We start from the raw sequence: 13,862 nt of genomic DNA, 5'->3' as shown, positions 1-13,862 counted from the left end.
TATATATATATATATATATATATATATATATATATATATATATATATATATATATATATATATATATATATATATATATATAAACATGTTTAGTACCATGATTAAGTTGGCACTAAACATGTTCTGCTAATTGTTGCAGAACACTGCTAATGTCTATTCAAGACCATTATTGTCACAACAATTGCTAAAGTTTTGCGTGCAATATTGCCAGCAATGGATAACATGCACTTTAACATGAAGATGATTAATTAAAATCTAATCCCAACATAGGGTCAAAACCTAACAATTAATATTTACTCCTTTGTTGTTAATTTGTGTTACATAGATGTTTAGTCATAAACCCACAAGGCTCACCAGTCGATGCCAGAGTATGGAACAGCATGCTAGAGTCCAATTAAATTGTTTATATGCAAATTTACCATCACCCCCACATATACACATGGAAATAGCTGTTCACTCTGAGGACCACAAGGCATGAAGGAAATATTGTAATGTAATAACTATATTTTGTAGTAGTTAAGCTGGTCATGAGCTGCTATTAAAAGGAAAACACTCAAATCTCAAGTCTTAAAATACTAAAAACCCATTACGTGAAGATTTGATTAAGGTTTAATAAATATATTTGCTCTTACATTGTACTAAGGCAGGTATTAATAATTACCTGATGCTTTAATCCAATACTGTCTCATAATAATCAGTATTAATGATCTGTAATTTTTTAAAAATAAAATTCGAAGAAAAAAAAATACAAAAATGACAACACTCAATTCTTAGAAAAAAAAGGATCAACATTTATGAAGGCGAAAAAAAACCCAAGTACATTTAAACATGGAAAACATTAAAATATGCCTCTGTGAAATAATTTTCTCTTTCAAATCCTAATTTCTTTGTAGGGGTGTCACCTCTGTGTCACCCTGTGCCACTCAATGACCATGCTCCTTATTTCCTCCTGAACTGCCTCAAGATGTCGCGCCTGCTGCGTCCACCTCAGGAAAAAGCCTGGGGGTCAAATCAAAGCATCACCATCATGTAATACGTAGCAGAATCTGTAATGCTAAAGTGGTATGATTAATCGGACTTCAGCTCACCTCTCCAGAGCTGCAGGGACTGTGGGTGAACTGAGGGCCAGATTGCCAGCTCGTTGGGTTCATACAGAGGGTTTGAGTAGTAATCCCGCTCAGGCGGCCTCAGCAGGGCCTGGAACAAACAGTGAGTCCTGTCCTTCACTTCTAGGGCACACCTGAAAGTGATTGTTAGTTTCAATGATAAACACTGATGAGCTCTGCATTGCAACCTGTGCCGAGTGAAAAACCCGCCGGTGTCGAACTGACCTTTCCTGGTCATTGTTGCACAGAAACGTGCCGTAGTCTGAAGCGTAGACTTCGTTTGCCAGTCTGAGGAGCAGCGCCTCAGAGAAACCCAGCGCCAGGGGGAACTGACGCCACAGCTGCCAAACGCAGTCCAGCAGCAGCAGGAAGACTGGAGACTCCTGCTGGAGGCGAGCGTGGGAGTAGGCTGAATGGGCACACCGCTGCTGGAACGGATGTCCTGCCTGCAGGATGGGCCACGCACTCAATTGAACAGGAAAACATGATGTCTTTGCAAAAACCAGAAATTTTTGTCTCGACGTAAGCTGTGCTACGTAGAGTTCACAGATTTTTGAGAGAAAATGATTGAACAGACAGCGTCATGAAGTGTAAAGGAACAAAGCAGCTCGAGTCTGAAGCTGACGAAATGTTTCAGTTAGGGTTGGGTCATTAAACGGTGTTCTAAACGTCTCAAGGAGCACTGTTCAATCTATCATCTGCAAATGGAAAAAGCTTCACACAACTTGGCATCGGAAAGCCTTTTTAGACTAGGAAAGGAGATCATTAATCAGAGAAGCCACCAGAGGGCCATAGTAACTCTGGCATATTTACAGCTCAATGGAGAGAATCAGTTGACAACTGTTAGTTTTACACTTCAGAAAACTGGCGTAACAGTGGAAGAGTGGCAAGAAGACAGTTATTGTTGAGAGAAAGCCATAAGAAGTTATAGGCCATATTAGTGAGTCGGCAAATATATCAAAGAAGGTGCTCTGATCAGACAGGACTACAATTTAACTTTAAGTACACCATGTAAAATACTGTATGCCAGAAAACAATATTCCAATACACCTCAGCAATATATGGGGGTGGCAGCGTAATGCAGAGGGAATGCTTTTCTTCACCAGGTACAAGAATGTTTATCATGGTTTGAGTAGAAATAAAAACTTGCAGAGATCCCCCACCCCCACATGACTTGTAGGTGGAACTGCAATTAAACCACTTCTGCAAAGTTTTACGTTGAGACAATAGGTTGGGGATGAAATGCAACAATTAAAAAAAAAACAAACAAGAATGATTTTCTTCCCACTTCACAATTTTGTACTAGTTGGTAAAATCTCAACAATAGTAATGGGAGATGGTTTTTTTTGGTTGTAACTCAACAAAATGTGAAAAATCTCATAGAGTGTGAAAAGTTTTGCAAGGCGCTGTCTTGTTTCCAATTTTAGTTGGGGGTTATTTTCGTGAACTATTATATTTTCACAAAAATGTGACCCACTAAAAACGCTTCACTTCACTGGAAAAATAAAAAATAAATAAGGAAACAATGCTCTGAACCCCATTTCTTCTCTCATACAGACTGTAGCCCCACCTGCAGCCACTCCCTGTCCAGGAGAGCCAGGAAACCCTCCAGCGTGCGGCAGGTCGGGTCCATGATGAGTTGGGCCAGAGTGCAGATGAGCAAAGTGCAGTCTGTACCTTCATAGCCATGGACCAGCGCTGAATGACCGTCCCTGAACAAAAACAATACAGTCTATTAAAAAGAGTCATATGCATTCATTCCTTAATGTAGCATGTTTTGGAAGTTTGGGTACAAGACACATATATTCTTTCTTCATTATATTTTTTTTCCCCCCAAATCTTTGTGTGATTTGGCTCCTTTAGTGCTTTTATTTTTAATAATATCTGCTAATAGAAATTACAAATTTTATGTTTCTTTAGTACTTGAGCAATAAAAAAAAGATTTGAAGTTTCATCTTTTTATATTTATTCTGCTTTTTATCGTTGCCCAGTTGCCATGCTTGTTTACTCTACTAAATGCTTATTAAACTGAAGTTTATTAAGTTGTTATTATGCAAATTTATGTGCCCACCCGGTGTAATCTCGTCACGGAAATGTACTGTGGGTGTTGCTCTTACCTCTCCACACACTCTACCAGCAGGCCAGCTGCGGACAGAGCAGTCTGGACGTGAGACAGCCATTTTGAATTCTCCAGCTTACTGAGCCAGCGGTCCACATTGTGGGACTCATCTCCGCAGGCTTCCACCAGTTTAATCAGGCTTTCCTGCAGAGCCTTACCCCTGAACACACAGAAGCAAAGAAGACTGAGAAGCTAACTCTGGGAGAAATATCTGCAAAGTTACTAACATACTAACACACAAACCTTTCCATCTGTTTGTGAAGCCTCTTCCAGCGGCTGTAGCATGATTTGGACTCAAAGCCGCCGCCTGTCATCCGGGCCTGCTGAACCTGCTGACTTGAACGAGTGTCAATAATGAAACCTTTATCTGAGTCCTCAATCACAACCTGAAGGAGGAGTTCGTCTTCCTTGCAGCGTTTCTTGTTGGCACCCGTCAGCGGCTGGCTGCTGCGCATGATCACCTGAGTGAATACAGGACGCAGGTTAGAAATAAAACGGTGCTTGTACAGTGTTCATACTCCGTGAACCTTTCCACATTTTGACAGGTTACAATCCCAAACTTTACTTTGTTTTATTGGGATTTTGCGTGATAGTTTTCATGCTTGCTATTTAGAGATAAAAATCTGAAAAGTGGGACTTGGTTTTGTCTAACCCCCTCCGAGTTGGACACAGTATCTACCAGATCTGCACACGTAAAGCCTGAAATTGGAAAACCTTACATGAGGTCTTCCCTATCTCCTCTATAGAACACAATGACTTTCTTCTTGCCAATTTTTCATAAAGAACAGATTTATCTACTCACCTAACAGTTGTCTTTTAGTTTACTTGGATGGTCATGCCTTGGTATGTTAGTAAATTTTCCATACTATTCCCATTTTTTGGATCCTGATTTGAACAGTGATCCGTGGGAGGTTGAAACTTTAGGCTAATATTTCACAAACTAAAACCTCTCCACACATTTCTCCCTGTGACCTGTCTATTGTGTTCCTTGGTTTTCATGATTTTGTTCTCTAACACCCCTCTCAGGCCTCTGCAGAACAATTGGAATTATACTAAGATGAATCCGAACGTACACCGAGCCTTTCTAATTGTTGTTATATAACAATATATGTTTTTCTTTCCGCTCCACAATCGTGAATTACACTGTCTGTCACATGAAACCTTAATAAAATAAATTGAAGTTTGTCCTTTAAATGGAAGAAAATTGTAAGAAAGTTCAAGAGGGTCGGATAATCTCGAAAGTACGATCCCCTTTACCATGCCATTCTTTCGATGATAGTAGCACAGGACAGGGAAGCGGCCACCCTGCCTAAATTTGGCCACTTTCTTCAGCGTTTCATCATCGATGATTTTTGGAACGATGACTACCGGAGGGTAGGAAGGGCACACAGAGTAGGTTTTGTTCACGCTGCTCAACCTCCATTTCTTATGCTGAAGATAAAGAAAGATGACATAGTATATGGTCAGAAAGTGCTGAATAAACCGTAAATCTGCTAGAATGCCTAGAGAAGGGCAGCTCAAGACCATCTTCAATTAAATTATGCTACACGAAGTTTGAACAGAAAAAGACTGTTGCTCAATATAGTAAGTTATCATGTCACATCTAACAACTCAATGACGGAAAAGCTTGACAAGTTAATGTAGAGGCTATCTTGGACAAAGTAGCACATTGAAAAACACTGCATTTCATTGAGAGGCCTTATAAAAAAACTTTAACAAAAGTCAGTCAGAATGGGATTAAACAATATATATGGTCTTTAACGTGCCCAAGATATATAGATAACAGTAAATTTTATTATTTGGAATGTGTTGCAGAAAGGCTTCAAACAATGAACAGAAAAAAAAACAAGAATAAACTGAAAACGAAATGCCTTGACATGCAAATTCCATTAAGTTCCTCCCAGTAACCAGGCCACCCTGACATATACATTCCACCTACTTGAAGAATCTTGTGCTCATTAAACACTTCCAACAATTAAAATTGTTATTACCCAACCCTTCGTCATGGCGACATGCTATTCCCAAAGAAAGACATGAACTCAAGCTGTGTGTTTGCACATTCTGACGTTAGGGGAAAACAAATGACAGCTAAGCAACAGGGATATCCTGAAAAGTGACCTTTACGTCCACCCTCCCTGGCATTTTCCTGTCATATGCCTGCTGGATCGTTGTTGAAAAAAACACGGTTACTTTTTACAGCTTTTGTGACATGCTTTATTACTTAACTTTTGTTGGGCAAATATAAAGAGCTTTATAGTTTCTTACAAGTTCCTTAATTTGAGTGTAGTGTTTTTCAGGGGTCGAGAGACCCCACTGCTCCCGCAGGCTGAGGTCATTGGGCCTGTAAAAGAAAGGATACATCTCCGACACATTGTCCAGACAGGACAGGGTCTGCAGGAAAAAAAGAGAGTTGGCTGCTAAATGTTGTAGTCCAAGAATGTAACAATTCAGGGCAAAATATACTGATCCTTTGCTTTTGTTAAGGTATTATTGTAAAAATACCTCAATCGAGTGTGCAATGTTGAGGCACTGCTCCATGCCTGGAATGTCCAGCTGAAGCACGCGCAGATCTTTGCACTTGATGGTGATTGTCCCAGAGGATCCAGGCGTCCTGTGCATGTAAAAGTAAGTACACACATGTTACTTCTAAAAGCTTTGGTGGATGCTTTTGCTTCCACGAATGCAAGGATTCCTTGCCCGACTTGCAGCAGAAGAGAAAACAACAATGGTTGTTCTGAAGGTGTGCTTCTCTTAGTCAGTGAACCATAATAGTTTCAAGTGGTTTCAGAAATACTTTCACAAGGCATTGAAATCAAGCTTCAGCAGGAGGCACAGGGGACAGTGAAGCATGTGGCCAGCAGCAAGTTGCATAGAGAGGCTGCAATTTTGTTAGGAAATTTCCTTTCTCAGCAGAGGCAGAACACAGCAGGCACATGGCAACACCAACAATTTCCAACCTGTCACTGTGGGCTGCTTTTGAGAGGAAGCCGGAATAGCCCAAAAGGTTTTCCACACTGGTTGGACAGATTTAAGGAAGCGAATTAGACATAGTGGGATCAAATGACAGAGTTATGTTTAGTTCATTCATCAGCTTGGCAGTGTAAAAGTCGACGGCAAAGTGATCAGTTGGTATATTAGAGGAATAGATGAAACCAACATGCTCGTTTCAAATCCTTATTCTGATAAGTCAAGTAGGTGATGAGAAATTGTGTCTTTAATCAGTAAAGTTTCGCTGGTCTGGACGCTTTCCTCAATCTCACCTTTTCTCAATGGCATCGATATTCCGGAGCAGAAGCAGAATCTGCCTGGAGCTTCCCTCCTCCCTGTCCGAGAATAGCAGGTGGTGACCGGTGATGCACAGGGTCCCTCTGCTCGGTGGGTGCAGCGGCTGACGGAGCACAACATCCTCCAAGTTGGCCGTCTTGATGTGGTCAGAAAACTCCATCAGCCTACTCAGACTTCAGAAAAACCCTCACAGAAACGAACTTTTCTTCTTTCTACCCCCCGCACTTCACTTCAAATCACCTACTCGCCTCTGTTTAAGAAAATGAAAGCAAACTTCCTCTTCTGTACTCAGAGCCAGCTGGGCTGTCTTGCAGTTGCGCTGCTGGTTTGACGATAAGACGTCTAAAAATAGAAGAAACTTCATATTTGCCTGAACATAGCTGAACCAAATGCGGGTTCACCTTTTACTGTAACTACTTGTTAAGCTGGTGTCTAGTGTGGAAATGGAAAATGAGTTACTTGAGGCAACAAAAGACGGAAGTGCGTGTTTCCTGAGACAAAAAAGCGACCCAGTATGATGTGACATTTAAGTTAAGTTCAGTTCAGTTTCGAACTGAGAGGCAGCTGAGGTGCGAATGCAATACATTTAACGGCCACCATGTGGCACCACAAGGCAACAAAAGTTAGCTGTAGGCCAGGGTTTTGCAACGTGAACCAGAGGCAATTTTGCCCTCAGTCAAACAAAACTTTAGAGCAAATGTTACACGGTCATAAAAAAAAAAAAAAAAAAAAGACAATTGTTAATACATATTGACAGTAGGAAATTTGTAAAGCACTTTTTTCTATTTTTAGTGTCTCCTCTAGAAACTATAAATAAACTAAAAATAGAGAAAAACATCAATCTTTTCATTCAAAATTAGGATGTATTCATTTTATTACATGGAATGTTATTTGTGGAAAACTATGAAATTCACCTCAGTTATTCCATGATAGAAAATCTGAATCACTGTTAAAAAAGTATTTATTAAATCTATTTAAAAAAAATAGATAGTTCTTTGTCAGTTTTAGCCAAACATATTAGGAGCCATTGTGGTAGGTCCAAGGAGCCACTTATGTCTCTGGATCCACAGATTACAGGTCTTTGCTTTTGGTCAAGAGTTTAAGACTTTTACAATGATTAGATTAGTTTAGAGGATTAGAGTGATTTTGCTCTAGCTTTTCTAAATACAGCTTGTCTGTACCTGCAAAAGCCACAAAACATCATTTTATTTTCCCTGGTTCCCTGGGACGTGCTTTCTTTTAAAGATTTCAGACATAATGTATGTCAATTGCTATATATTTCCCCCATTGTGAACACAATTGCCAATATTTTCATCTATCATAACAAATACAAGATATTTTTTTGAGTTTCAAAATGTTTGGTGTAGTGTTAAACAGAAGAACTCCAATAGTGTTTTTTTCACCTATCACATATGTGCAAATTCGACTCTTGAAGCATATGAATGGATGGATGGATTTCTATTTTTTGTGCAAAGTCAATTAAAATTGGTTTTTGTCTCATCCTACACATGCAAATAAGTTGATTTAAAGTAAGAAAATAACTTCCCCATATATGAAAAAATAAATAAAGAATTATTGAAAGGACCCAAAGGAATGAAAACAAATGTAAAATACAATGGTAAATGCTGAGGTTACGCGCATGACTCTATTTAGTTTTACAGACATAGGACAGATTTAGAAGTGGAAAATTTTAACTAATATCCCAAATACACAATCCAGCCTTATTTTATGCTATGTTGCAAAAAAACACCACTACACATGTGATGTATTTCATTACTATACAATAAGCTCTAAAATATGATAATAATAATAAAAAAAACACAAGACTGGTATTTTATTTCATCCTTTCATAAACAAATAAAACAACACATTTCTTGTTATAACAGATGCAGCTATATAAATGGCCTCCAGGTGTCTCACCATCTGAAGATGTGCCACACAATTTTTAGTCAACCAACTATATAAATCCTGAGAGTTTCACGTGCAAACAGAAATATCTTAGCCCTAAATTGGGAAGTCGAGATAAATAAAAATAAAAAATACAAGTTTGATTAGCATTAGTAAGATTTATTATATGAATAATAGGGTGGAATCTTGGCTGGTTGAAATGACTACTTATAACTTATTGTAAAACCTTTTCCCATGAAGATTAATTATTACAATGCGTTACATTATATTACAATGCTAATGATGCATGGGAATGTGGTTAGTTATCTGTTTGCCTCAGCTATTTTTTGTCTGCAAAGAAAATAAAAGGTAATGTTTTGTTTTGTTCATCATTTGCTGGGACCTTGATGTTAGACGTTTCTGCTTGAGGTCGGGAGAGACTGGAATACTAGAGTAACTATTTCTTTCCTGATGCTACAGAAAGACCAGTTAGTCCATGCTAAGATCCATTTACCTTTTACCTTACAGATCATCACTGATTTAGATCTTCTGATATCTAAAGTGCTTGGTCTTCTCCTGGTGCTCTCTTAAAAACCCTTTTTTCTTTCATGCCATACAAGTCTTCATTGTGTTGGTGTATCCCATAAAATCTTATGTAAGATGTGAGGTTTGTGGTTATTACTTGACAATATTTGAAAAGTACATGCCATTTTACATTCATTGGCCTTTTATTGGACGCACCCTTTCAATTGGCTTGTTAACACAATGAGCCAGTCACATGACAGTAACTGAGTAGGTTCAGTCTTCTGGAGATAAGCTACTAAAGTTCAAACCAAAGACCAAGATGTGGAGGAGAGGGGAGTGACTCTGAATGTGACACAGTATTTGTGTTTCATAAATTGACAGTCTACTGAGATTTTCATCCATCTCTCAACTATCACTCTAGACTTGTCAGAAAAATAGGAAATTAACCCCCCTAATTTATATCTGTGGACAGGAAGAAGAGGGGGGCCTGGTTTGAGATGATGAAGAGGCAACAGCAGCTCAAATGAACACATGTTGTAACTAAAGTGTGCAGAATATAATCTCGAAATGCACAATTCTTTAAGCAGATGAACTATAGCACCTGAAAACCACATCGGGCGCAACGCCTGTTAGTTCAGAACAGGAAACTGAATTCACAGTTTCTACAAGCTCACTAAAATTAAACAATTACAGGGTGCAAGATTTAACCCTGACCCGATTCTGCATGAACAACGCATATGCAGGGATCTGACAAACTGTTCGGACTGGTGGTGCCGCTATGTTATGGGTTATATTTTCTTGATGCACTTTGGGCCCTTAGTAAATTTTGAGGGCCCAAAGCATCAAAATACACAGAGACTTCTTTTTTTTTTTTTTTTTTTTTACATAGATTTCGTGAGGAACTGTTACTTTTTACACTGACATTTGTGTAAGAATTGGGTTGTGTGTGTGTGTGTGTATAAGATATCTTCGCTATCTTTTTATGCATAGCCTCAGGTGGTCTTGGTTTATCGAAATTAAATTTGTTTTGAAGTTTTTCTTGAACTAAAACTCTCTGCTGAGGTCTTGAGGTCCGACTTCCCCTTTCATAAAACAGCTAATAAATTATCCACCCCTCCCGTCCTCTGCGGGATGGGCGGCCACTGTGTGACTTCTCCCTATAAAGGAGGTATGGACCTGTTGCGCTCTCCGCACCCTCCGGAGAGCCGTTGTCAAACCGAGTTCAGAAAGTTTCGCTTCCCCGTTGCATGAATGGATTTTAAAGAGCTTGGAGCTGATTGCTCGGAGGGAGACACGGAGGATCTGGACAGCGTCAAGGCGCTGACGGAGAAGCTGAAGCTGCAGACGCGCAGACCGTCCTATCTGGAGTGGCAAGAACGGCTGCAGAGTCGCCCTTGGATGGACAGGAGCCCCGCGGACTGTCCGGACCCCGCCGAAGAAGACGTTTCCATGCCCGCAATTTTGAGAAATGACAACTCAGAGCTTGTTGTGCGCAACATATGCGGCTTTGATACCATTGATGATGCGCTGGAGTTTCTGAGAAAAGAGCTGGTGAGTTGGGTTTATGTTTAACTAACTTATTGCAACTTGACATGAATGATTTCCAGCTAATTCTCAGCCCTCTAAAACCAAAATCTGATAAAGTCAGGAAAGAGGAGAGAAGCTTCCTGCTTCACTGTAAGGTAGATAGATAATCATCTCCTCGGTGTTTGCATGAATACCTTTCTCATTTCAAGGATAGCATGAATGATGACATGCTTAAGTCTGTTTAAACAAACACCTGGTGAAACAATATGATGCCTGTTTTCTCACAGCCCTTACCTGGAACCATCCAAATGCAAATAATTTCAGTTTCGCACAAGTGAGCATATGAGTTTTAAATAAGTGATCAAATGTGGAATCTGCTCTCAGTTTTTTTTTTTTTAGCATTATCAAAGGGTACAACTATTTGCAACAATCTGCCAAATATACAAATATTTTTTAAGGCATTTATATTTCTATATGAGAAAAAATATTTCAGAATAAAACTAAGTTTATAACTACAGTGATTAGTTTTCACACCCTATCAGAGTTGTTGGTGGTTAATGAATACAAAAAAATACCCCCCTTTTTTAATCAAGAACATTCTACCCTACACTCTGCTACAGAGATAAAACTAGTGATTTCTTACGTCTCACCCCAGTTTCCCACTTTTTTTTTCCTCACTGCCCAGAGGGAGATGCAAGTCCAGGACAACCGACTGGCCCGACAGCTGATCCGCCTTCGTGGGGAGATCCACCGGCTGAAAGTGGAGCAGGTGTGCCACCGTCACAAGGAGATGCTGGATGATGCCACTTACGAGTTGGAGGAGTGCGAGGAGGAGTCGGACCTACTGTGTGACATCCCCATGAAGGCCGCCTTTGCTCTCTCCACGCCTCTGAAACACCTAGGCCTCACCAAAATGAACATCAACTCCAGACGTTTCTCACTGTGTTGAAAAGGGTCAAATTTTGCCCACACAGAAACAGATGTTCCCGTATCTCTTCTCTGTGTTTGTACAAGGCACGTCACTAGAGTTACTTCCTTTCCAAGGGCGGACTGGTGAGTGGCAGGCAGCAATTGTTGCCAGCAGTGAAAATGAAAATGTCTGCCTTGATTGATTTGTGTCAGGGTATGACATGAATGAGGAAGTATTTATGTACTCACCTGCAGAAGGCATGCACACCTCGACTACTGCCAGAACTCCCTGCTGGTCCGTGTCTGATTCTGCTATTTTATACCACAGACTTGTCACAGAAACAAAACAAAAAAACCTTTGAATGAATTCACTATATTGCCAAAAGCATTAAGACAAACCTCCAAGTCCTTGATTTCATTTGTTCCAAACACCTCCGTGGCCACACCGAGGCAGCCGACTGCATGTGCAAATATTTCTAGAGCAGTCTCAGGATGTCCGTGAAGTCAAGTGTAGTACAGTGATAGAATCCTGCTTGTGCAAAAGTCAATTGTTTGGGGCATCAGAACGAAGTGGGAACAGTTTTGAGGAGACAACGTAAAATCATAAAATCAGACACATAGTGTGTACAAGTTGCCACCTATCTTGAAGAGTCAATCTCTATTTACCTTATTGAAGGTTTCTTTACCATTGGATGAATTTGGGTTTGCCAGTTGCTAAGAGAATGGTACTTGCTTGCTCTGTGCCATGCATAAATATTGGTGGTGGGGGTATGGTGTGTGGTTGTTCCTCAGGAATGGGGCTGAGGAACAACCACATTCAGCAAACCCCATTAGGTTCATTGAAGGTCCTCTCCATCCTGCAGAATACAAGGACATTTGGATGCTTTCTCATTCCAGCTTCACCGCCCTCCAGAGCAAAAATAAGATCCATGTACACTAGTGAGTTTGGTGTAGAGGTACTTGACAGTCCTGAAAAGAGCCTTGACTTAAACCTGATAGAGCTCATTTGGAAATGAATTAGAGTGAAGACCGAGAAGCAGACCATTGGGAATGACCTCACAAGTGTTCTCTTGAAATAAAGGTCAAATATTTCCATAAACACACTCTTAAACCTTGTGGAAATAGTTTCTAGAGGAGTTGAGGTCGTCAAATCTTACATGCGTGGGGGAACTATTTAAATTGATGTAAACGTCATGGTGAGCATCTGAATACTTTCGGCAACACATTGTATCATGTTATTTAACTGAAACGTGACCCACCAGAGACATTTTTGTTTACTTTCTCAAAGACCCAGGGACCAATTATTGTGACAGAATCTTCAAACAGAAAGGTAAAATATAATTCGTGAAGCAAAAAAGGAATTTGGCCATCAAAGCGGTGAAAGTGAGACTGAAGACAAAAGGTCAAACTTTGTCTGAGCTGGTTGAGGGACGAGGCGCCAACAAGTCGGATCCTTTCAGGCTGTCACATGCTTTAATGAAATCAAAGAGCTCAGAGCCGGTGTGTATTTGTTGGGCCTGGTGGAACTCAGCGAGTTTCTATGCTATACAACGTCCCCTCACACAGCAGCACTCTTTAAGCCTTCATCAGTTTCCACCAGAAAGCAGGAGGTCACCCTCATGATTTGTTTTACACCTCTCCCTCACGGACCAAAAATATCCCTTCAACCTCAGCACGGCTGTGACAAGAGCCAGCAGGCTGTTTTGTTTCCCAGTGACATGTTGAGATGCTGCAGAGCACTGACTGTATAAAGCTGACCAAGTGTTGCTTTTCCCCCCTTGAGCACACACTCCCACCCAAGATGAATGATTTGCTTTATACTTAAGAAACAAATGCGCGACTGATTACTTTTGCTTCTCGTATGTTGATGTATTTTAGTTAAAAGTATAACATTGAGTTCTATGCAGATTTTTGGTTGTTAAGTACTGATGTAAATGTATCTACTATGCATGCGAGTATAAAAGAAAATACCTTGGCTGGATTGCTTTCTTTCTTGCATAAAAGTGTTTAATAATAATAAGAGTAACTTAAATTCCCGGATGGATGGATGGATGGATGGATGGATGGATGGATGGATGGATGGATGGATGGATGGATGGATGGATGGGAATCTAACTGACATATAATGTTTTCCACACTCTATATTATTTTTCCATGCTTATCCTGACCAGGAAAATGCTTATTATTCCAGACTTTCCCAGACTGTAATGAAATCCTGTAAGTGGTATTACATTCCCCCCACTAACATTCAAGTTCACAGTAAAGTTTAAACCACCCATCATTTTCAATATTTTACTTGAACTAACCACATTTCCCGGGTTTCCAGGCTTTATTAATCTGTTATTGTTGCCTAGAAATAAGATAAACAAATCAGAGATGACCTTGTACAGCGTAAAACCTGAAAGTTATTTCAAGTAAAAATCACCACAGACCCCAACCCTATCATCTGGCCTAAAAACAGATTTTGCACACAAGTGTCCTGCTTCTTTCTTTCATGTGTTGTT

The 13,862-nt window shown here is 40.0% G+C and overlaps 2 protein-coding genes across 3 annotated transcripts; one reads left to right on the top strand and one right to left on the bottom strand.

The window, feature by feature from the left end:
- Positions 1-591: 591 nt before the first annotated feature.
- On the bottom strand, positions 592-7,090 carry LOC106942918 (myotubularin-related protein 9-like). 2 transcript variants are annotated; one of them, XM_015026272.1, is made up of 11 exons: positions 6,486-7,090; positions 6,183-6,239; positions 5,728-5,836; positions 5,491-5,616; positions 4,483-4,656; positions 3,469-3,686; positions 3,224-3,385; positions 2,677-2,818; positions 1,332-1,552; positions 1,089-1,240; positions 592-999 (listed from the first exon to the last, which is right to left on the bottom strand). In XM_015026272.1, the coding sequence occupies exons 1-11, from the start codon at positions 6,668-6,670 to the stop codon at positions 899-901; spliced, it is 1,647 nt and encodes a 548-aa protein (XP_014881758.1). In that variant the 5' UTR covers positions 6,671-7,090; the 3' UTR covers positions 592-898. The 2 variants fall into 2 exon arrangements, with proteins under 2 accessions (XP_014881758.1, XP_014881759.1); XM_015026273.1 differs by lacking the exon at positions 6,183-6,239 and having other exon boundaries at positions 6,486-7,089.
- A 2,991-nt stretch (positions 7,091-10,081) lies between these two features.
- Positions 10,082-13,337, top strand: LOC106942921 (protein FAM167A-like). Its single transcript, XM_015026275.1, has 2 exons — positions 10,082-10,473; positions 11,135-13,337. The coding sequence occupies exons 1-2, from the start codon at positions 10,174-10,176 to the stop codon at positions 11,396-11,398; spliced, it is 564 nt and encodes a 187-aa protein (XP_014881761.1). The 5' UTR covers positions 10,082-10,173; the 3' UTR covers positions 11,399-13,337.
- The last annotated feature ends 525 nt before the right edge of the window (positions 13,338-13,862 follow it).

This window comes from Poecilia latipinna, unplaced genomic scaffold (genome assembly GCF_001443285.1).
Source record: "Poecilia latipinna isolate Pla-1442-1.1 unplaced genomic scaffold, P_latipinna-1.0 Scaffold4674, whole genome shotgun sequence".
Classification (NCBI taxonomy): Eukaryota; Metazoa; Chordata; class Actinopteri; order Cyprinodontiformes; family Poeciliidae; genus Poecilia; species Poecilia latipinna.
The sequence above is the reverse complement of the archived record's forward strand: the minus strand, read 5'-3'. Positions and strand labels throughout refer to the sequence as shown.